This window comes from Chlorocebus sabaeus, chromosome 14 (genome assembly GCF_047675955.1).
Source record: "Chlorocebus sabaeus isolate Y175 chromosome 14, mChlSab1.0.hap1, whole genome shotgun sequence".
NCBI lineage: Eukaryota > Metazoa > Chordata > Mammalia > Primates > Cercopithecidae > Chlorocebus > Chlorocebus sabaeus.
Window position 1 is genome coordinate 92475577 of NC_132917.1, and position 22042 is coordinate 92497618.

At 51.3% G+C, this 22042-nt stretch overlaps 1 protein-coding gene across 1 annotated transcript; it reads right to left on the reverse strand.

Annotated features, from left to right (window-relative positions):
* Window positions 1–4614: 4614 nt before the first annotated feature.
* Window positions 4615–19252, reverse strand: NT5DC4 (5'-nucleotidase domain containing 4). The gene is given in 18 exon segments (XM_073022718.1): window positions 4615–4689; window positions 7908–7985; window positions 10846–10906; window positions 11295–11346; window positions 11985–12155; window positions 12296–12362; window positions 12647–12754; window positions 13397–13429; window positions 13722–13808; window positions 14059–14112; window positions 14410–14503; window positions 14853–14910; window positions 15034–15125; window positions 15347–15442; window positions 15520–15637; window positions 15739–15812; window positions 16081–16219; window positions 19105–19252. Coding segments are annotated over 18 exon segments (1605 nt in total).
* Between the last annotated feature and the right edge of the window lie 2790 nt (window positions 19253–22042).

A 22042-nucleotide genomic window follows, 5' to 3' on the forward strand; every position in this document is an offset into this window, starting at 1 on the left:
TGCTTGTTTATCTTATTTATTATAGAAAACCGTGATGGCTTTACATAGAGAATTAGGAGTTTGTCTAAGGATTCACCAGTTGGCTGTCCCAAGAAACCTCACAAGGAGCATTCATTACCAAGGAGAATGGACTTTGATCAAAGGTCTATCAGCCTCATCCAGGAACTAGATTTTTTTTAAGGGAAGCAGATCTATTTCTGAAAGTCAGATTTATAATAAAGCTAAAAAAAAAACTGAGCTGTAAACCTGTAATACCAGCAGACTTTCAATAAGAGATAGACTCTTACAACTGAATTGTAGAAAAACAAATAATTAAAAATGGGCAAAGGACCTGAACAGACATTTCTCCAAAGAAAACATAAAAAATGGCCAATAGGTATAGATATGAAGAGGAGTTCAGCATCATTAATTTTAAGAATAATGTAAATTAAAACCACTGTGAGCTATCACCTCACATCTATAAGAATGACTATTAACAAGACATGAGATAAATGTTGATGAGATTGTGGAGAAAAGAGAACCCTAGTACACTGTTGGTGGGCATGTAGATTGGTGCGGCCGTTATGAAAAACAGTATGGAGGCTCCTAAAGAAATTAAAAATAGAACTGTTACCTGACCCTCTTCCAGTAGGTATGTACCCAAACAAGATGAAATCAGCGGCCGGGTGCGGTGGCTCATGCCTGTAATCCCAGCGCTTTGGGGTGGGTGAATCACCTGAGATCAAGAGATCGAGACCAACTTGACCAACATGGTGAAGCCCTGTCTCTACTAAAAATACAAAAATTAGCCGGGCATGGTGACGGGCACCTGTAATCCCAGCTACTCAGAAGGCTGAGGCAGGAGAATCACTTGAACTCGGGAGGTGGAGGTTGCAGTGAGCCAAAATCACATCACTACAGCCTGTGTTACAGAGCAAGACTCCATCTCGAAAACAAAAAGATTAAATCATCACCTCATAAAGATATCTGCACTCCCATGTTTGTGGCAGTGTTATTCTCAATAGCCAAGATGTGGAAACAACCTAAATGCCCATCAATGGACAAATAAAATATGGCATATGCATGCCATGGAATAGTATTCATCCTTGGAAAAGAGGGAGTTCTTGCCATTTGCCACAACATAGATGGACCTGGAGAACATGCTAAGTGAAATAAGCCAGACACAAGGAGAAATACTGCATGATCTCACATGTGGAATATTTAATTTTTTTAAAAAAAGGAGCTCAAGTACACAAACAGTGCTTACCATAGATTGGAGAAGAGGAAATGGGGAGATGTAGGCCAAGGATACAAAATAACAGATAAGACGAACAAGCCTAGAGATAGGGCTAAAGTTAATACAATTGTATTAGGATTTTTGTTAAGTAGATTTTAGCTGCTCTTATCACATGAAAAACTGTGAGATGATAATGTTAATCTGCTTCACTATAGCAACCATTTTATTATCTATGTGTATCCCATAACATCATGTTGTAAATCTTAAATATACCTAATAAAATTGTCACCAAAATGCAGGAATTAGAGTTCACTTTACCTGTGAAGCCAAATAATGCTCAGAGGGCTGCTTAGAGATCACAGAGTCTGAACATGGGACTTAGAGAAATCCAATATTGAAAATCACCAGGCTTAGAGAGTCTGAAGCGAGTCCTGTGTTAGGAATATTCTTGCCTCGGATCTCAGACACTGTCCTAAGTCCGTCGACCAGGTCCTCATGATTGATCCTGCACTGCCATCCATTGCTTGTGCACTTACTTTTTTTCTGGCTTCTAGAATGGTCCATCTTTGCCACCTAAATCCCTCCCCTGACCCCAGGCCTAGGAGTCAGTTGTCTCTTTATGGTGGTTTTATGTCTCTCTCCTCAAAACCGTTGTCTTGACATTAAAGATTAGTTCTCAAAAGAGCAGTTTTCTTTATTGCTAGTTCCTTGCAGGATGTCTCACAGTATTACCCTGGGTACCAACAATAACAGTGTAGGTTGAACTGTTGGTGTCTAATAATGTATAAGTTTCAAAATGGCAAGTTGGAGGTTTTGAACAGCCTCGACGGACTATAGAGTCTTCCAGACACAAAAGGATGTGGAAATGATGGTGGATGGTACAGCAGCTGCAGAAAACTGCACCCTAATTCTGGGGCTCTTTGTAGATACTCAGTAACCCTCTTGTTTAGTAAATAGCTGCTCCTAGACATAGGGAGCAAGAAGGAGGGAGAGTGGAAAGGAAAGAAGGTGGGCCGGTAATGATTTGGGAAGGAGATTGATAGGGAATTGTAGTGGAAATACAGGCCTTTGCAGAAATAAGCCTAACGTTGTTCAGGGATGGCTTTTTAGAGGAGGTGAGTGTAAAGCAAGTTTTAAAGAAAGAAAGGTGGGGGGATTATATGTGGTACCTCTGTGCAGAATGACCATGAACCAGAAAACAGGAGAAGCATGATGGTTCACATTTATTAGTGCTCACTATGCCAGGCACTCGACTGAGTCTTTTACATACTATAAAATACTGTTCCTGAGGCTGGGCATGGTACCTCTTGCCTGTAATCCCAGCACTTTGGGAAGTCGAGGCGGGTGAATCATCTGACGTCAGGAGTTTGAGACCAGCCTGGCCAACCCATCTACTAAAAACACAGGCGTTAGCCAAGCGTGGTGGTCGTGCCTGTAATCCCAGCTATTCAGGCAGAACTGAGGCAGAACTGCTTGAACCTGGGAGACGGAGGTTGCAGTGAGCCAAGATCGTGCCACTGCATCCCAGCCTGGACGACAGAGCAAGACTCACTCTCAAAAAAAAAAGTTCTTGCCTGCTGGCATGTACTCCCTCTTCTAATAAAAGCACCCCAAACTGGGTGCGGTGGCTCACACCCAGCACTTTGGGAGACCGAGGTGAGCAGATCACTTAAGGCCAAGAGTTCAAGATCAGCCTGGCCAACGCAGTGAAACCCTGTCTTTACTAAAAATACAAAAATTAGCCAGGTGTGGTAGAGTACGCCTGTAGTCCCAGCTAATTGGGAGGCTGAGGCAGCAGAATCACTTGAACCCGGGAAACAAAGGGTGCAGTGAGCCAAGATCACACCACTGCATTCCAGCCTAGGCGACAGAACAAGACTGTCTCACAAAAAATGCACCCCAATTTCCCTACTACCACCTCTTTCCTGCTGACAATCTACGTGGTTTAAGAAGAATGGGCTCAACCCCAGTATAAGCATGTGACCCAGGCCTAGCAAAGCCAAACTTGGCATTTCCCTGGCCAGTGGTATTGATTGGAGGATGGGGTAGTGTCTCACAACCAGTGAGGCATCATTTCCCAGACTTTCATTAGATACTTCCTGGTAGAGCAGCTGAAAAGATAGAAATCTGGAGTTTGGGGACAGCCATCTTATAACCTCGTGGACAAAACCTGCCAGAGAATAGTACCAACACGGAATAAACTTGAGAGTTGGAGAGAGTAAGCTATGGCCAATGCCTGATTTGACTCCCTGGTTAATGCTATGCCTGGAACTGGGCTAACCGTGGACTTTTTAGTTATATGAGCCAATAAATTCTGTCTCTTCTCAAACCAATTTCATTAGGTTTCCTTTAGTTGCTAAAGAAAAAATCCTGATTAATGTACACACACACACACACACTCTCTCTCTCTCTCACTCTCTCTCTCATAATAGCGTAGAAAACCCTTATTTAGTGCTTACTCTGGCCAAGCTCCGTGTCCGTTTTCTCACTATATCCTTACAATAGCTTTATGACATGGTTATGGAAACAGAGTAGTTAATAAATGTCAGTCCTGCAATTTCAAAATCAGGGCTGTCTGGCTTCAGGTCCGGAACTTTTAACTCCTATCTCTATTTAAAGTAAGGAAATGAGGACTAGGGTGATGATAAGGAAACAACACATCTGAGCAAGATAAATGATTGAACTGTTCCCAGTTTACCAAGCAGGAATCACTGTGACAGCCAAAGTACTGTCATTTATTCTACAAATAAATGATCACATTTTTACCACTAGTTCACTACCCCAGAGATGCTGCTTCTGTTCTCTTCATTTCCTGACTGCTCAAGACGATGCCAGAATGAGATGTCAATTCAGCTGCTGTCACTAGTCCCAAATGGAAATGCGTCTCTCTCACATCAGCCATCCAAGTGACAGCCCAATGCTAATCTAATGCCAAGTCCAGACTATGTCTGGCTTGTGACTCCACCATCCCTCGGAGGCAGCCTCATCCATGTGGCCAAAGAAGGCTCCCAACCAACTTCGCTCTCCAGCCAGCTGGAAGGGGGAAGAGAGGAAGCGGAAGACACACCCTTCCTAAGGTCACAGATTGGAAGTTGGACCATTACTTCTGTCCAGAATTTAGGGGCCAGAACTTGGTCACATGTCCCCACCCATCTAAAGAAGCAGGGAAATGTGTATCAGATGGCCACATGCCCAGCTAAAAATTCTTCCAGAAATGGGAGATGAATGTCAGTGTCTGCACACAGTCTTGGAAGCAATGGTGTGCTTGTGTCTCTAAGGTATAGATAAAACAGGAGTGCAGAGGTGACATCAGTTTTTTAAAAAAAGAAACTACCCAAATAGGAGTATCTGTCCTACCTCCTACCGAGACACATTCCTGAGAGTTTAGAAGCAGCGTTCTAATCCAAAGCCTTATGTCCTTTCTCCACCTTCTCTTGTCTCATATTCTTTGCCTCGCCCCTTTCCCTGCAGTTCTACAAGAGTAATAATAAACTGGGTGACATGTGTCATTCAATAAAATACTGTAGATGCCAGAGACACAACGGTGAGCCAAAAGGACATTACCTTTTGAAGCTGAGAGTCCAGTGGGGACACATGTTCATCTAAGAACCACAAATGCAAGACTCCAAGGCCTGAGAAATAGAGGCCTATGAGCGAGGGACTAAAGAGAAACTGGTCTAGTCAGGGAGGTTAGCTGAGGGGAGAGCGGATGTAACAGGGAGAAGAGGCAGGGAATGGGCCGGGCATAGGAAAAGCACAGGAAAGGCCCTTTGGCCACCTCTCTCCTGCCCCTGCCCCTCCCTCTCTCCTCTCCCTCTCTAGGATCCCCTAAGGCATTTCTGCCAGATTGTTTATCCCTCAGTCCTTTTCTGTGTCCTCTCTACCCTGGGTAGGAATTCGAAGATTTGATTTTTGTAGTATTAGCTACTACACTGTATTTCAGGACCTTTCTGGAAAAGTATGGGCTCTAGGGTCTGAGCAGTTTTTCTGATAAATACTGTCCTCTAGCCCTTGAGTAAGAATCAAGTGTTTAAAGACACAGGCCAGTGAGACGTGGTATCTACCTGGAGAACCTGCCCCTCCAGGCTCTGGGACCTGAAAGTCAATCCAGGGAAAGGAAGAAAAGGCCTTAGCAGTGTCAAACCTGGAAGCTTCCGAAATGCAAAGAAGATGTTTAAAAAAAAAGAAAAGATGTCGGACTAGGTGGCTCACGCCTGTAATCCCTACACATTGAGAGGCCGAGGTAGGTGAATCACTTGAGGTCAGGAGTTTGAGACCAGCCTGGCCAACATGGTGAAACCCCGTCTCTACTAAAAATACAAAAATTAGCCAGGTGTGGTGGAGTGTGCCTGTAATCCCAACTACTCAGAGGCTGAGGCAGAAGAATTGTTTGAACCCAGGAGGTGGAGCTGAGATCGCACCACTGCACTCCAGCCTGGGCGACAAAATGAGACTCTGTCTCAAAAAAAAAAAGTAAACTCTCCGATTCCATGACCCGTTGTCCCTTATTTATCCTCAGGCATCCAAGTGTTGTCATTGTTTATCCACAGAAAATGAAGCTAATGAAGTGTATCCTCAGACCTGTTCCTTCAAGGGTTCGCTTTGTCATTTCAAACATACAGATTCAACCTAGGTCTCCACAGAATGCCAGATGATACCGCTAACAGACAAAAAGTGAACTGTAGGAGTAAATTGAAATCAGTGACATCAGAACAATGATGCTTCAGCGCTTTAATACCACAGAGAAGCTTCTAACACACTCGAGAGTGAAGTTTTAAAATCATGAGTATGACTTTTTATGTGTTTCAATGCGTATATACAAACTCAAAGACATTTGGGCTCTCTCATTTAACATCTTTCGTAGTGACCCAGAAGAAAAAGCAGTTAGTGAGGCAATATAGATCCAATCAGGTTTTATTGTTCTTACTAGTAACAGAATCAGAAGTGCACAGAAATACCTATTTTTTAAAAGAAATGTTTAGAAATAAAATTGGATATGAGACATCATGCGTTCAAGAGAAGTAGGTAAAATAATTTCACTTGTGCACACATTTCCAAACATCTCAAAGACTGCCGGGGATGCCTTGTAGATTAAAAGCAATACTCCCTCCTCCCTAAAAGAAGTGTTTGCAGGCTCCAAATCTGCTACATTTAGGAGATTTCAATACAGTTGCTTTTTCCTTCTTCTATACTTCTGTTCTCTGAAAAATGTCTCAAGTAGAAGATGACCCGTGATGTTGGCCCATGTCTGGGACCCTGTCAGCCTCGATGCAACTCTCCTGGTCCTCGTTTCTCTCTTTGCCCTCACCCTTATAAGAAACGCAGAAAGTGACTACGGATATTTTCTTCCCAAGCTCACACAGTGACTCCCAACCAGGGGTAGATAATGTGTCAAAATGCCTTAGGCTGGATCCTGATGGGGTGAGGATGTAGAAGGATCAAACCACAGGCTTCCCCCGCAAGCCACTGTTGCTGACAGGAGTGTGTCCGTCTCTCTGCTGGGCTAGGATAGAAAAATAGTTGCCAACCACTGATTAAAGCCTGTGAACACACATGAGTTTTGAGCTTCTCCTGGGCAGGAATGAAGTAACTTACACTTTGTTTTCTAAACTGCTCAGCACACGGGAGGTGCTCAGTAAACACTGGTTGAAAGAATGAACGCTGTGCCTGGTACAACACAGCCAAAGGGGACCTATGGGATGCACTTTTTTTAATGTGAGCCCCCAGAAAGCCAAGGGAGGAACAGGAACCTTTATGCAGGGTTTTAGGGGTACAGAACCCAACGAGGAACCCAGGCATCCACTCCTGTCTCAACTCAGAGGCGGGTCAGGCCGCATAAAGTGTCAAAGGGATCTGAAGCTAGAGCTGCTAGTCGTTGATGTTAACAAAGCGTGTCTGGGGAGGAAGCCTGGGTGTGGCAGAGGGCGTGGCCTGCAACCTTCCCTGGAGGGAATGATGTGTATGGATTGGCCAACAGCCGTCTGTAGGGGTGCAGGGCCCAATGGTGCACAAAGCACTGCTGAGCAGAACCTGTCGCCCTTTTGGATCCAACGCCGCTTTTTTTTTTGAGACAGTCTTGTCCTGTTGCCCAGGCTGGAGTGCAGTGGTGCAATCTCAGCTCACTGCAACCTCCGCCTCCTGGGTTCAAGTGATTCTCCTGCCTCAGCCTCCCAGGTAGCTGGGACTACAGACTCCCACCACCATGCCCAGCTAATTTTTGTATTTTTAGTAGAGACAGATTTTCACCACGTTGGCCAGGCTGGTCTCGACCTTCTGCCCCTCAGGCGATCCGCCTGCCTCAGCCTCCCAAAGTGCTGGGATTACAGGTGTGAAGCACCACACCTGGCTCCAATATCCCATTTTAAAAACAAATATTTTAACTTCTACTTTTCCATCCTGAATTGAAATTCATCGATACAATTATCATCTATATAATTTAAAATATCAGTATAATACCCTAACTATAACAAAGGAGAAACAAAAAGAAAAGCATTTTACAATAAAATAATATGTATTTTTACATAAATAATCAAGAATGACTATGCTTGCAGATGAAAACAAGCCCACAAGCCCCCCCACCAATTGCCTCATGCGCCCTGAGGTTGATACAACCCCACTGGGAACCACTGCTCTAGCCCATGGGATCCCAAGCCCTCTGTGGCCACAGAGCTCCTCAGCCACAGCCACTCACCCTCTGGCTGCAGGAGAGGAGGCAGGAGGCAGGGTCCAGACTGGCCCGTTCTTGCTCCACAACTGACTCATGTGGCATCTGTAGGGATCAATGCAGGTGGAGGTGGAGCACTCCAGGCCTTCCAGGATTCCTCAGCTATGCACAGGCTCCCCTGCCCACAGCGGCCAGCTTCCCGCCCAACAACGTTGCTGCGGAGGAAGGCGCCTCGGAAGGTCAGCAGGGGCATGAAGGTTCTAGTAGCCAGACTTCACTTCCTCAAAAATTCCAGGCCAAGGCCAGGCGCGGTGGCTCACGCATGTAATCCCAGCACTTTGGGAGGCCGAGGCAGGTGGATTGCTTGAGACCAGGGGTTCAAGACCAGCCTGGGCAACATGGTGAAACCTTGTCTCTATAAAAATGTAAAAATTAGCCGGGCATGGTGGTGCACGCCTGTAATCCCAGCTACTTGGGAGGCTGAGGCACAATAATTGCTTGAACCCAGGAGGTGGAAGTTGCATTGAGCAGAGATTGTACAACTGCACTCCAGCCTGGGCGACAGAGCGAGACTCGGTCTCAAAAAAAAAAAAAAAAAAAAAAAAAAAAAAAAAAAAATCCCAAACCAGGAAGATTGACAAGGTCAAATTTCTTTAAATGTTTTGCCTTGTCACTTTTGGGGAGGGGGAGCCAGTGTGTTCTTCACCTGTCTGGTCTCTACTTTAACAATAATATCTACGAGCACAGATGGCTGTGCCTGGACCCCCAGCTTTGCCCACAGGAGCTCTCCAGTCCAGCTAAGAGCCCAGAGATGAGATGAGGCCGCCCGGTGAAAGCAGTTCCCCCAAGCGTGTGGCAGCACAGTGCAGGGGACAGAGTGTGACCCTTGGAGCTTGACAGGCTCACGTCCCAGCTGTGTGGTCCACTAGCTTTGTGACAGCAAGTCACTTAGGTTCTCTGTGCTTCCTCGTCAATGATAAAATGAGGAAGATAAAACCTACTTTGCTGAGTTATATTGAGTATTAAGCAGAATCGATGAAAAGCACCCAGCCCAGTGCAGGAAGCACAGCAGACACTCAATAAATGGTTTTTCCCGTCTCAAACATCTGGAGGGCAACCAAGGGCAGCAGGGAAAGCAGGCGGCAGGGAGCCTCAAAGGTCTAGCTTCAAGTCCAGATCCTAAACTGCAGGCTGTACATCTTATCAAATGGAAATGATGATACCAACTTGGGAGGACTGACACGTGCAGGTTCCAGGGAAGCCCTGTGCTGGCCAGTCTCATGACTCCTGCTAACCCTTGCCCAGTGCCATCATAGCCGTCTCTACCACCCTGTTCTTAACCCAGAAGCATCCTCCAGTCTCCCAGAGGAAAACCAACCAGAGTGTTTACTGTATCATCGGCTGCCTCCTCCACCCCCCTTGGAAGCCACTGTATGTTTACTGAGGATAGGAGTACTGTGCCTTCCTCCTTGCAACTGATATCCTTTCTACCAAGGAAATGATGAGATAGTGTCATCTCAATCAAAAGCAGAAGTTAAGGTTGGGCACGAGGAAGACTATCCCTGCTGAGGCATCTTATCTGTATAAACCTAACTCTTCCCATGCGTCTGTTAAGACATGGACAATTACCTGCAAGGCTGTGACCCCACTGAGTCTGAAGGTGGGAGATTGAGGCTGGTGACCTTGCAAGCTCCTAGCAAGGCTGGGGACCAGTGGATCCTTCTAGGACAGACGTTCAGGGACAGCTGTGGAGACTCCACAGGGACCCACCAACTCCGGGGCCGCCCGAAACAGTGAGCTGAGCGGGTAGTACAGGAAGTTGAGGCAGGTGGCAGTGTAGAGGTCAGCGTAGCGCATCAGCCGGCTGGAAAAGAGTGTCTGGCGGAAACCGCACCGGAACAGGCTGCCCATGGTGCTGTAGCAGAGGTCCAGCTCCCGGGTGACCCTCTGGCCAGAGGGGCAACACACTGAATTGAAATCCCAGCCCACCTAGGCCTGCCCTTGCCTACTCCCTTTCTGGGCAACCCTGGCCTCTCTGGGCCTCTCACCGGGGGACATTGAGGCCTATTCCCCTCTGTAGGGAAGGAGCAGCATGTTGTAGACCCACAGGCTACACACGTGGCTTTTGGAGGTGGGGCAGCTCCCCACTTTGCCACAGGCCCCACTCCGGCTTTCCATCACAGTTACCTGCCTGGCCCTGGAGATGGACCACCCAGGACTAAACCCATAGCTTAATTTACCTTCTGAGTCCAACAGAGGACTTGGCAATGGCGACACCCCCAGCCCTGCCCCTACTCTCCTGGCAGGCCCCACCCCGCCACCAGGCCCTGTTTCCTTGTCTGCTTTTAGAGCCTAGAGAATGGTCCCAACATTTACTCCCAGGGTGACCCCTCTCTGAGCCTCAGTTTCCTCATCTGTAAAATAAAGGTGACAATCCCAGCTCCGTCTACCTCTTAAGGCTGTGGGGAAGATCAAACGACTGTGCTTTGTAAAAGGCTCTGCAAAGACCCTTTGTGATCGGCCCCAGCTGCGCTTGGGATGACCGAGTGACCTGATTCCATCCATCTGGCCGGCCCATGGGCACCTCCAGCTTTGTGGTGGCCGGTCAGTAATGCCACGAGGGAACACTGTCTTTTCTTCTCTTTCCCCAGGACCCTGGGCTCACTGGCCCTAAATCACATTTCCTATCAGAACTGGCTAGTGGGTCAATAAGGGCCCAGCCAGCACACAGGCATTTCCTAGGCAGGGTGATAGGTGAGGACTGCGGGACTGCCCTTTGGAATGTTGGCCAGCAGAGGGCGCTGGCTGACAAGGCAGGTGGAGCCCAGGTGAGGTTGAGGAGAATCAGAATCGGGTAACTGGGCCTTTGGCACCAAGGACAAAGCCAGCAGGCAAGCAATCGGGAAGCGAACCCGGCTCCACCCCCACTGGGCCTGTCCTTTCCTCCCTCACCACCAGCTCTCACCTGGATCTCTCTCTTGGTAAAGTTGATGACTTGCAGCTCACAACTGCTCCCATGCATGTGCCTGGTACAAAAATAGCCAGTTGACCCAGGGGAGACACAGAACCTCCGAGTGCCAGGACAGTCTTCTTAGACCCCAGCAGGGGTAGGGTGGCGGGACACCGTGCAGGCATCCATTGGGGGTGCCGGGCTGGGTGTGTGCACACGAGCGAGGGCAAGTCCCTGAGTGCTGGACGGGTTCGGAAGAAGGGCCTAGCGGTCACAGAGTGTGAGCAGTCCCAAGGGGGTGAGAGGGGTCCCCACATCCAGTTTGCTAAGGAAGCTTAGCCTGAAACGCATCTTGTTGTTCTGACAACCTTGGCCAGGACCTCGCTGCCAGGAAGGGATGTGAGCCACTGCCCCTCCATTCCTCTCCCCGCCCCATCCCACCCCCAGAAAGGCCAGGGTCTCACTGGTATAGGTCTGCCAGGTGCATGTCCAGCCTCTTCAGCTCCTCCAACCCCTCTGAAAAGCCTCCAGGGGTCAGCGGGGGTGAGTGACAGCCCGTGTCACGCCCTGGCCTTGCCTGCCTGTGTCTGCCGTGGCCCAGCCGAGGACTTGCACTCCCCCAACTGTGTACATAACACCCCTGGCCCCTTACGTCAGGTGAGACTCTGCCCAGACCGAAGCAGGGACAGCCTAGGCCCCGTAGGCCCCATGGGACAGGTGAGGGAGTCAGGTGACCTTCCTGAGGTCACACAGCAATGACTCAAACCTAAAGCCTCAGCTCTCAGGACAAACCCCAAATTGTGTGGGCTCACACGACTCCCTGCCCTGGAGGATGACTTCAAGTCATTCCTGGATGGAGGGTGTGTACCTTCCACTCACTGAACCTCCTCGGCGTGGGTGGGGAGGGTGGGGTCAGGTGCAGGAGGATGGTGCTGCCTTCAGCTTTGCCCCTACTGGCTGTGTGACTTGGGGCAGGCCGCTTAGCCTCCCTGGGTCTCCGTTTCCTTGTCTGTTTCCTCCCCCAGAAACAACAGAGCGGTCAGGATTCCTGGTCACAACTACTAACCTCCCACGGGAAAAAGGAGAAGGCACTGCTGGGGCCTCTGCACAGGTGGCCAGTACCCCTCTGACTGTTCCCGACACCAACAGCTCGCCCTTCTCCCGGGCCCAGATGTCCAGCTCCCAGGACAGCTCAGGAACCACCAGGCAGGTCCGCCAGCCCTGCCGCTTCTTGGACTTCAGAATGTCCCCAAAAATGTGGTCCCCAATATACAGGATGTCCTTCCCCCAAACCCCAAGCAGCTCGCACACCATGTCCGATGAGCCTGCCCCACCAAGGGAGGACAGACACCCGTTTGCCCTTCCTGCCTTGGGGCAGGTGACTTGGGTCAGGTGAGGGGCCTGGGTTCTTAGTTGAGGGAGGGAGGGTTCCCAAGGAGTGACGGGGCATGGTGGGAGCTGGTACCTCCAGAGTAGACAGCACAGTGCTGGTGCGGCCCTGTGTAGGTGCCCACGCGGAGCTTTCCTGAGTCCTGGAGGGGCAGAGGGATGCCCTGGAGCCAGAAGAACCACATCTTTGGTCTCTAGCTAGGGAAGGTCTCAGGGAGCTGGGAGTGGCAGAGGTAATCATGGGGGTGTGGGAGGAAGGAGGCAGCAGAGGGCGCTGAAGGAGGCCTCAGGTTCCCTGCCTCCAGGGACAGACAGGCCAGCAAAGCTGCCAGCCACCAAGGCAGGTCAAGTCTAAGGGGCAGGCAGGCTGCCCTCTCTAACCATGGTCCATGGATGCAGGTCGACTGACCTCTGCACCTGCCATTACCGTGTTGACCTGCCTCAGGACCACGCCCTCTGCAAAGAGGCGGGGCTTCTGCGTGTCCACCACTATCAGGTGGAAGTAGGACCTCCAGGGCCTGACCAAGGCTTCAGCCTGTTGGGGGTGCACACGGGCCGCACACGCACAGCCTGGTAAATCTGACCTTGCCACAGCCGGTCACCCACCACAGTCTGCCCTCTCCCCGCCAACCTCCCAGCTGGATGAGACCTCTCCAGCCCCTGGGAACCAGGTCTCGCTGCCCAGCGTCCCCAGCCAAGCTGGGCAGTAGAAAGTGCTCAAAAGGAATTGTAGAGGTAGGTGTCGAACATCATGTGCGCCCTCAGGCCAGCCTCCAGATCTCCTCACAGCACAGAGACCCAGTGACAGGTGGCACCAGCATGGCTACCTAGGGCCCTGATGCCTGCCCAGTGACACCTGGTCATTCCCCGTGACTAGGCCCTGTCACTCCCAGCACCCCTCCCTTTGACCTGCCATGCCCTCATCTCACCCCCTTTCCGCCGCCCCTCCCCACAGAGCTGACTGCCTCCTATCCCCCGCAAAGGCTCCTCCCATGGCCTGGCTGAGGTCACCAGCCTCCTACCCACTGGGGAGCTTCCACTCATGAGAAATGACCACTCACACACTCAGGTCTTCCTCAAAGGGAGGCTGGACGTGGGAGAGACCCACTTCTTTCCCTGGCGCCCTGGCCCTTTGCACAGCCCACCCCAGCCATGCGCGCAACACTCCAACACTCACCTCACTGATGCTGAACAGGTAGGTCATGATGGCCTGGCAAGGACAAGGCAGGGTCAAGGCACCAAACTTGGGTCACCGCCTGCCTCTGCCCTCACCCACCATCCCCCTGGCACACTGGTGGCCACAGGAGCAAGATGGTGAGAAAGTTGCCCATTCCCCTGAGGCCTTGAAAGGCCAAGAAGTGGAGCCCAGGAGACCAGCCCAGTGGTGGGGGTAGGAGGGTCTTTGCCCCCCGCCCCCGCCCCCCCCGCCCCGTTGCTTGCAATGTCTCCGTGTCTCCTGGGGCCAGGAAGGAGGTGGAGGGCCCACCCCTCCATACACACACTCAATCGGTGTAGTTGTAGCTGCTGTTGGTGGCCAGAAACACTTTCCCAACCTCCTTCATCTTCCCCAGCAGGATGGGGAGGCGTGGCTGGAGCAGAGAGAGAGGAACTTGCAGGGGTGGGACTCCCAGAGCCACCCTGGGATCCCCTCCTCAGGTCTCAGCCTTCTGGGAGCCCACCCCAGCCCAGGCAGGTAGGCACCAGGTCCCATAAAACGACCCCCAGCACCCGGGGAGCAGAGCTCAGCCTAAACCTCAAAGAAAGCCAGGGAAGGGTTGCAGGGGGCAGCCCTGCTGCTTCAGGGGTGATGGCCATGGCCCTGGGTCTGTGGCCACTCACATCCTTCTCCACATATTTCTCCAAGTCCTCCAGGGTCTTCTCCTTGAGACAGCCCTGCAGGAGGGAGCAAAGGGCCGTGTGTGTGTGTGTGTGTGTGTTTGTGTGTGTGTGTTTGTGTGTGTGTGTGTTTGTGTGTGTGTGTGTGTTTGTGTGTGTGTGTGTGTTTGTGTACGCACCCACATGTCTGTGTCCAAGATGAGGAGAGTGGGTGGCTCTGGGAAGCCCAGACCAGGCCTCAGTCCACAGTAGGAAGAGGATGGAAAGTCTACGGGGACTGGAGGCCCGAAGGCTGCCCAGGAGAACCAAGAGCAGACAGGTCAGGGGTCCGGGGGTCCTGGACCACTCACTCACCGACTGGTGAACATTATTCATGGCGTCAGTCACATCCTGGAAGAGGCTTCGGAAGGACATGAAGAGGTTCCCATGCTGATAACCGGTGTCACAGCTGGGGCAGGCCAAGAGGGGACAAGGGAGGTCAATAAGGGGACCTGACGTGACCTCCAACCCTGAGTCCCACACTAGAGTGGCCCCACCAGCCACACGGAGGCCTTCACTGGGCTTATGTCCCAGTCATCCTGGGTGGGGCATCACCCCGGGCTAAGGGTCACCCCTTGGGGGCAGCACTGGTGACAGGGTTGGGGGCCACCTTGCAGTAAAGGCCTTCCCACTGAGCCTTCTGGAGCCCTTCCAGTCCCTCGGGGAACCCTTGGGGGGCCCCCACTTTGGGATTTGGTCCCTGAGCAGTGACTGTGTCCTACTGGTCACCCCAGGGCTGGACAGGGCATGAGATGCACTTGGTGTAACGGGAGCAGCCGGAGAAGAAGTCCACCAGGCAGGCATAGAGGTAGGTTTCTGGGGCAGACAGGCCGATCAGTTGTCAGGCCAGGGAGCCAGGCAGTTCCCCACCAGGCCAGACCTGGAACCCTCAGCTCCAGACCTCGGGACCACCTCCTGTGCCCCCAACCCTCCACCCACCAGGCAGGTTGAAGAGCGTGTTGAGGATGTGGAAGCGCTGCAGGTCATCCCTCTGAATGAACTTGTTGGGGTAGAAGCTTCAGATCTCTGCCCTGAGAAGGAGGTAGGCTGGGGGCAGCCAGTGCCCCCTCCCCAGTGCCTCCTGGAGGCCTGTCCAGGCTCTGGCCATCCCTTCCAACCCCCACTCATCCCTTCTGTGCTGAGCCTCCCCTGTGGGCCTGTGTCCTTCCTCCCTCCCTCCCTCTGTCCTCCCCCACGGTGGGCAGTCCTCCCCTCCTGGCCTGCCACCCTCCCGGCACCCTTTGTCCCTTACTCTGAGAGAAAGGTGAAGCCATGGGGACCCAGCAGCACATTCCCGTGGGCATTCACCTTCAGCAGGTTCCCATAGAGCGCACTGAACAACAGCCCCCTGGGGACGGGGGTCGAGAGGACTGTGGGTGGGAGTACCAAGGCCGGGTGGCCTCCCGCCTGTCCTGAGTCACACACCTTGTGGGGAAGGTGGGGTCGTAGGTGTAGCGCAGGATCTCATGTGGGTATCCGATGCACACTAGGAGCTCCGGCAGCAGCTGGAAGGCCAGGGCCTCATAGGCTGGGGACTTGTAGGCTGCAGAGGCCCGGACAGAGTCAGGCCTGGCTGGGTTGGTGCCTGGCCGCCCAACCCCTGCTCCCTCCACTCCCAATACACTCTGTTCCAGCCCTCTCTACCAGGCAGAATGTAGTCCATGTCGAAGCCAAAGCAACGGATCTTCCCCAGTGCCAGGCTGCGGTTGACAAAAATCCTAGGGAGAGATAGGAGGATGTTGGCATCAGCCCCCCAGCCCCTCAGAATCCAAGACTCAAGGACGGAGTGGGTGGAAACCCAGCAGAGGAGGGCACAGCGCTCCCTGCAGCTGCAGAAAGGATGGAGGAAGTGGGTCAGGCCAAGCCGGGGCCCTGCCTGGACCCATGTGTGTCCGAAGGCAAGTGCGAGTGTGCATGGAAGCGCGTGAGCATGTGTGCAAGCGTGCATCTGAGTGCGTGCGGGTAATCAGCAGTTTGCTGTCCCGCCGTGCAGGCGTGTTACAGGCATCCGACCCTGTAAGAAAGTATGTGCAGTTGTTGCTGTGAGGGTTGTCACCTTCTGAAATGGGACTCCACTGTCCACATTCAGAGATGATGTGTTTGTCACAATTGGCTAGCACATGTCACTGTGTCCGTGGTGAAGCGGAGAGATCTTTGTGGAGGGAAGGCAGTGAAGGGGACCTCCCGCCGGAGTGTGTGTCGTCAGTTCCCAGATGGGCTGCTGCAGCTATGGAAGTGTGTCCCTTGTGAGTGCAAGTGTTCGTCTGCATTTTGGGAGTCCCCATTGCTGTGTATTTAAAGGAGTCCCTGTGTGCTGCTGTGGCGTGTGGGGTGTTTATGGGCCGAGACCCCTGGCCCCCACCCCAGGTGCCCATCTCACCACTGGTGCCAGTTCTGCTTCAGGGCTTGAGGGGAGTCCAGTCCCTCAGGCTCTCCCCGGTCCACACTGGCCGTTGTCACCCAGAGTCAGGAGGAGACAAGGGTCCCTTCCTCAGCCTCCTGCACACTATCAGTGGGGCCCAGCCACTCTCCCTTAGAAGTTTCAGGCACCACTGACGCAGGTGGCCCCACCCTGTGCTCCCATCTCCCCCCAGCCCCTTTGAGGGAGGAGTCAGTCAGGACAGGCTCTGGTATCTCATCCTTTTCTCTAGAGCAAAAGCAGCAAGGATCCGGGAAAAGCAATTCATGTCCACTGCGCCCTCCCCATTCCTAGGGCTTATGTATCCATGGGACTCAACCGCCTAGAGAGTAGCAGAGAACCCAGAATGAGGCAAACGTCGGGATACAAAGGCAGGAGGCTCTGTACCATACTCATGATAAAAGAAAGAACTCAGTACTCGCGCTTTATGCACAATTCTAATACATTTGGTTATCAAATTTCCCAGCTCAAGGCCATTTAGGCAAGACATTGCTAGAAGCATGCCAAAGGCTATAAGAATTGGAAAAATAACTGGGATCTCAGAATGGGGGGTGGGGGGAAGTACAAAAGGAAGTGTCAAAAAGCAGAGCCACTGGGGCCATTTAGTGTCGAGTTCTAAATACTCCCTGAAGGCCTGTGCCACTGGCTCCACAAGGAAGCACATGACTTCCGTTTGGAGCTGGTGACCTGGATCATCCAGAAAGACTTAACTGAAGTGACAGGCCCTCTTTTAAAAAGAAAGGCAAGCCAGGGCACGGTAGCTCACGCCTGTAATCCCAGCACTTTGGGAGGCCAAGGCAGGTGGATATGTGATTAGGAGATCAAGACCAGCTTGGCCAAGATGGTGAAAACCCGTCTCTACTAAAAATATGAAAAAAAAAAAAAAAATTTAGCCAGGCGCGGTGGCAGACGCCTGTAATCCCAGTCTCTCAGGAGGCTGAGGCAGGAGAATTGCTTGAACCCGGGGGTCGGAGGTTGTAGTGAGCCAAGATTGCTGCACTCCAGCCTGGGCAACAGAGTGAGATTCCATCAAAAAAAAAGAGGAGGGGGGAGAAAGGAAAGGAAAGGAGAGGAGAGGAGAGCAGAGGAGAGGAGAGGAGAGGAGAGGAGAGGAGAGGAGAGGAGAGGAGAGGCGAGGCAAGGCAGAAGAGAGAGAGAAAGAAAAGAAAAGAGGAAAGGGAGGAAGGAAGGAAGGAAGGAAGGAAGGAAGGAAGGAAGGAAGGAAGGAAGGAAGGAAGGAAGGAAGGAAGAAAAGGTCTGGGCACAGTGGCTCACACCTGTAATCCCAGCACTTTGGGAGGCCAAGGCAGGCGGATTACTAGGTCAGGAGTTTGAGACCAGCCTGGCCAGCACAGTGAAACCCCATCTCTACTAAAAGTACAAAGATTAGCCAGCCACGGTGGCACATGCCTGTAATCCCAGCTACTCAGGAGGCTGAGGTGGGAGAATCGCTTGAACCCAGGAAGCAGAGCTTGCAGTGATCCAAGACCATGCCACTGCACTCCAGCCTGGGCGACAAAGCAAGACTCCGTCTCAAAAAACAAAAGACAAGTTTACAGTCAGTTTCAGTACTTTCTCTCCAAAATGACTAAACTAAATGAAGGTGGCACTCTGAAAAACATAAAAGTTATCTGGAACAACAACAGAAAAACATATCTATGGAATAGCTCCTTCCTTGACAAAGCCAGATGAGCAAGCACAGCTGTGCACTGCAGAGCGCTCTTTTGCCCAGCAACAGACTTCATATGCCACTTAGTCCCATAAGATGACAAGGAACTGAACAACTCCTATGGCCTAGTGACCTCATCGCCATCATAATGCAAAGTATCACTCACATATCTGTGGTGATGCTGGCTAGGAGAAATAGGCTGTACCCTGCCGCCGAGGTGTGTAGTAGGCTGTACCACCTAGGTTTGTGTAAGTGCACTCTATGACATCGCACAATGGTGAAATCGACTAACGACACGTTTTTCAGAACATATCCCTGTGGTCAAGCCCCCCATGACTGCAATAGGATGGTGAGGCAAGGATATGGAGGCTGTAGGATATGTGTTTCCTCATCAGATGGAGGGATGGAGGATGGATGGAGAGATGGGTGGATGCACGAATCAGTGAATGGACAGACAGACAGTTGGGTGGGTAGATTCATGGATAGACGGACCGATGGTTAGCAGGCTATATACAGCAGCTTTCACGGAAGGTGTCAGACGAGAACTGAGCTTCAGAAATCAGGAGGCTGTCTGGAGTCCCTTCCACCCATTACTCCATGCGCTCTGCTCATCTCATGGGAGCCCTTTAAGCCCCTTTTCCACATTGCCTGGTTTCTGTCTAGGTCAGAAAAGAGAAGGAGGCGTAATATCTGGTTAGGAGAAGTCTCTAGGAGTTGCTCAGCCCTTCCACTGGGAGGCATCATGGCAGCTGTACAAAACCTGCCTTTCCTATAGCTGAACTTAGGCTCTATCTTGAAGTCTCTGCACCTGAGGGCGGCGAAGCCATCCAGCAACGTTCAGGTATGATTCATCACTTCAGTGGCTTCTCGGTCCCTTCTCCAGGTACCTCTTCTGGGGCTGACTCAACAACGTGGGACTTACCCCCAGCCACGCTGGTAATTGGGAAGGGCTTCACTTCCTGGAGGGTCCTAGGTCCACACATTGCTGTCTGTTGAGGTAGCCGCATCCCTGTTGAGTCTTTGGCTGGCATGGTCTCTGCTACCATCTTTGGTGTGGTCTCTGCTACCATCTTAGGATATGGCTGCTTGTCCAGACCACAGAGTCCTTAGGCTAACCACATGTACAGTCAGGGAGGACTGAAGGCTGCCACAGTCCCCACTTGATCCTGATCCCTGAGCCAATGCTAAGGCACCCCTGTGAGGCTTGATGCACTGGGAACCTCTTCAAGAAAAGACTTGCCACCATAACAATAAGCGAATGGCTGCCCTGTTTTTACTGTGCGCCAAGCCTCCTAACAGCCCCACATGACAGGCTAACTGTTCACTGGATTCATGAAGGATCAAACTGAGGCACAGAAGGGTTAAGCAACTCGCCTACACTTACCAGGCTGATAAATGGCAGCATGGGACTGAGCCCAGGCAGCCGGGTGCCAGCATCTGTATTCTTAGTCAGTAGGCAAAACCACTTCTGCCCATGGCCCCTCACAAAAGTCCCTTGACTTTTCAATGTCGTTAAAGACAAAGAAAGGCGGAGGAAATGTTCCAGATTACAGAAGGCTAAAGAGCCACGGTGAATGAACGCAATATTCAAGCCTACGCAGAATCCTGTACTGCAGGCACATATAGTGCCAAGGACATGATGGGGTCAACAAATAAGATTGCAGTGTGGGTGGTGGGTTCGATGAAAGTCCTGTCTCAATGTAAACCTGTGAAGTTGATGACTATACCGTGGTAATGTAAGAAAATATCCCTATTCCTGGGAAATATTCATTAAAGAATTTAGGATAAAGCTCATGATGAGTGTAACTTACCTTCAAGTGGTTCAGGAAAAATAATTGTCTGTATACACATACAGACAGACGAACACATACATGCATACATACACACAGGTACATACACACACATACATACGTACATACATACCCATGTGTGTTCATATAGAACAGGGGACAACAAAGCAAACAGAGTAAAATGTTAGCAACAGGTACATCTTGGTAAAGGCTATAAGGATATTCTCTGTACTATTTTTTTACTTTTACAACTTTTCATAAACTTGAAATTACTTACAAATTTCAAAATGTCTTAAAAAGATGGTCTATGTTCCAAGACCCCTTCTTCAGGCTCCTTATTGCTGTCCTGGAGTTCTTCCCCTCTTCCTCCCACCTTCTTCTGAGCTCCCAGCTTGGCAGCTCTCCTTTATTACAGGGAGGTGGAAACAGGACCAACCCAGCCAGCATTCCTCTTGATTCTTCTACCTAGACTGTATCTATTTAAAAAGTGTTGCCCGGCACGGTGACTCACGTCTATAATCCCAGTGAGTCAGGAGGCCAAGGCAGGAGAATCAGTAGAGGCCAGAAGCTCAAGACCAGCCTGGACAACATAATAAGACCCATTTCTTTAAAAATTTCAAAAAATTAGCCATGGTGGCACACATCTGCAGTCCCAGCTATTCAGGAGGCTGAGTGGGGAGGATCTCTTGTGCCTAGGCGGTGGAGGCTGCAGTGAGCCATGATCGCACCACTGCACTCCAGTCAGGGCAACAGAGTGAGACCCACTCTCTTAAAAGAGAAAACAAAAAGGGTCAAGGCCCAGCAGGCTTTGTTCACCACTACTGCCTGCACTCAAAGAGGTCACCAGAACCGGGGTGCATGGCGGGGCAGGGACCAAGTGCAGGGCGTGGCTGTCTCCCCTCACCTTCTGTAAGAGGCAAAATTCCAGATCCCCCCAGCGCATCCACCACAGCTTTAAGCAGTGTGGAACCTGTGACCAGGGGATGAGGCAACGTCCATTCTCCCGAGCTTGGAGAAACCATCTTCAGGTGACCAGAAACCTCCTTCCAGACAGGGTCTTCCTCACACAGGTGCAGCTGGTACAGGGGGATTGAGGCAGAGACCCAACCAGGACGCCAGGGAGTCTTTTCAACAGAGGAGAGTCTCGGACGAGGTGTTAAAGAAAATGTAGGATTTTTATTAGTTTAGAAGAGAAAGGAATTTCACACAGCCAGCAAGGAGCCAAGAAAGAAAATGAACCACAGGGGACAGCAAAGGATGGGACTTGCTCTGAGGGCAATGGCCTTCGAGCCCTGCTAGAGTCCCCAGGTGTCTGCTCCCCTCGGATATGGCCACACTGCTAAAAGGCATGTTCCAGGGTGGCTGGGGAGGGACTTTGACCAGTCTCTGACCAAAGGGTGGTCTCCACTGGCTGGATGGGTCTGAGAATGAGTCAGAGACGTGGGGCACCATGGCCCAGATTCAATTCTGCCTCACCCAGGGCAAATGCTGGCTCCTTTTTCTGTTCGGGGTCATGGAGGGAGAGATTTGGGGTGAGAGATTAGGAAATTTCCAAAAACCTGTCTCTCCTTCCATCAAAACAATGGACATTGCCAGGAGTTTGTGATGTGTGTGTAAGTCCATCTGTGAGTGGCGGATGTGTGTGAGTGTGGGTGTGTGTGCACATGTGAGCGGGTGTGTATGCACATATGAGCAGGTGCACACATGTGCATGAGTGTGGGTGTCAGCGTGTGTGATTGCCTGCATGCGTGTGTGAGCGTGGGTGGGTGGGTAACAGGGTGCACCTATGTGACCTGGGGTGGGGGGTATGCTGGGACCAGGGCTGGGCAGAGGGCATGCCAGACACTGACCCTGAGCTCGGGCTGGAGGCCTTGGAGCCTGCAGTTTCAAGGATAGGTGGAAAGGAGGTGGGGACAGGAAGGTCACTACACAGCCCAGAGAAAGCAGGGGAGACCAGGAGCCAAGGGTTCCCCCAAGTGCCACCAGTGCAAGGTTCTTGGGACTCCTCTTTAATGTGAAACCAACCCCTGAGGGGGCGAAGCCTTATTTACTCCTAAATTGGAACACCAA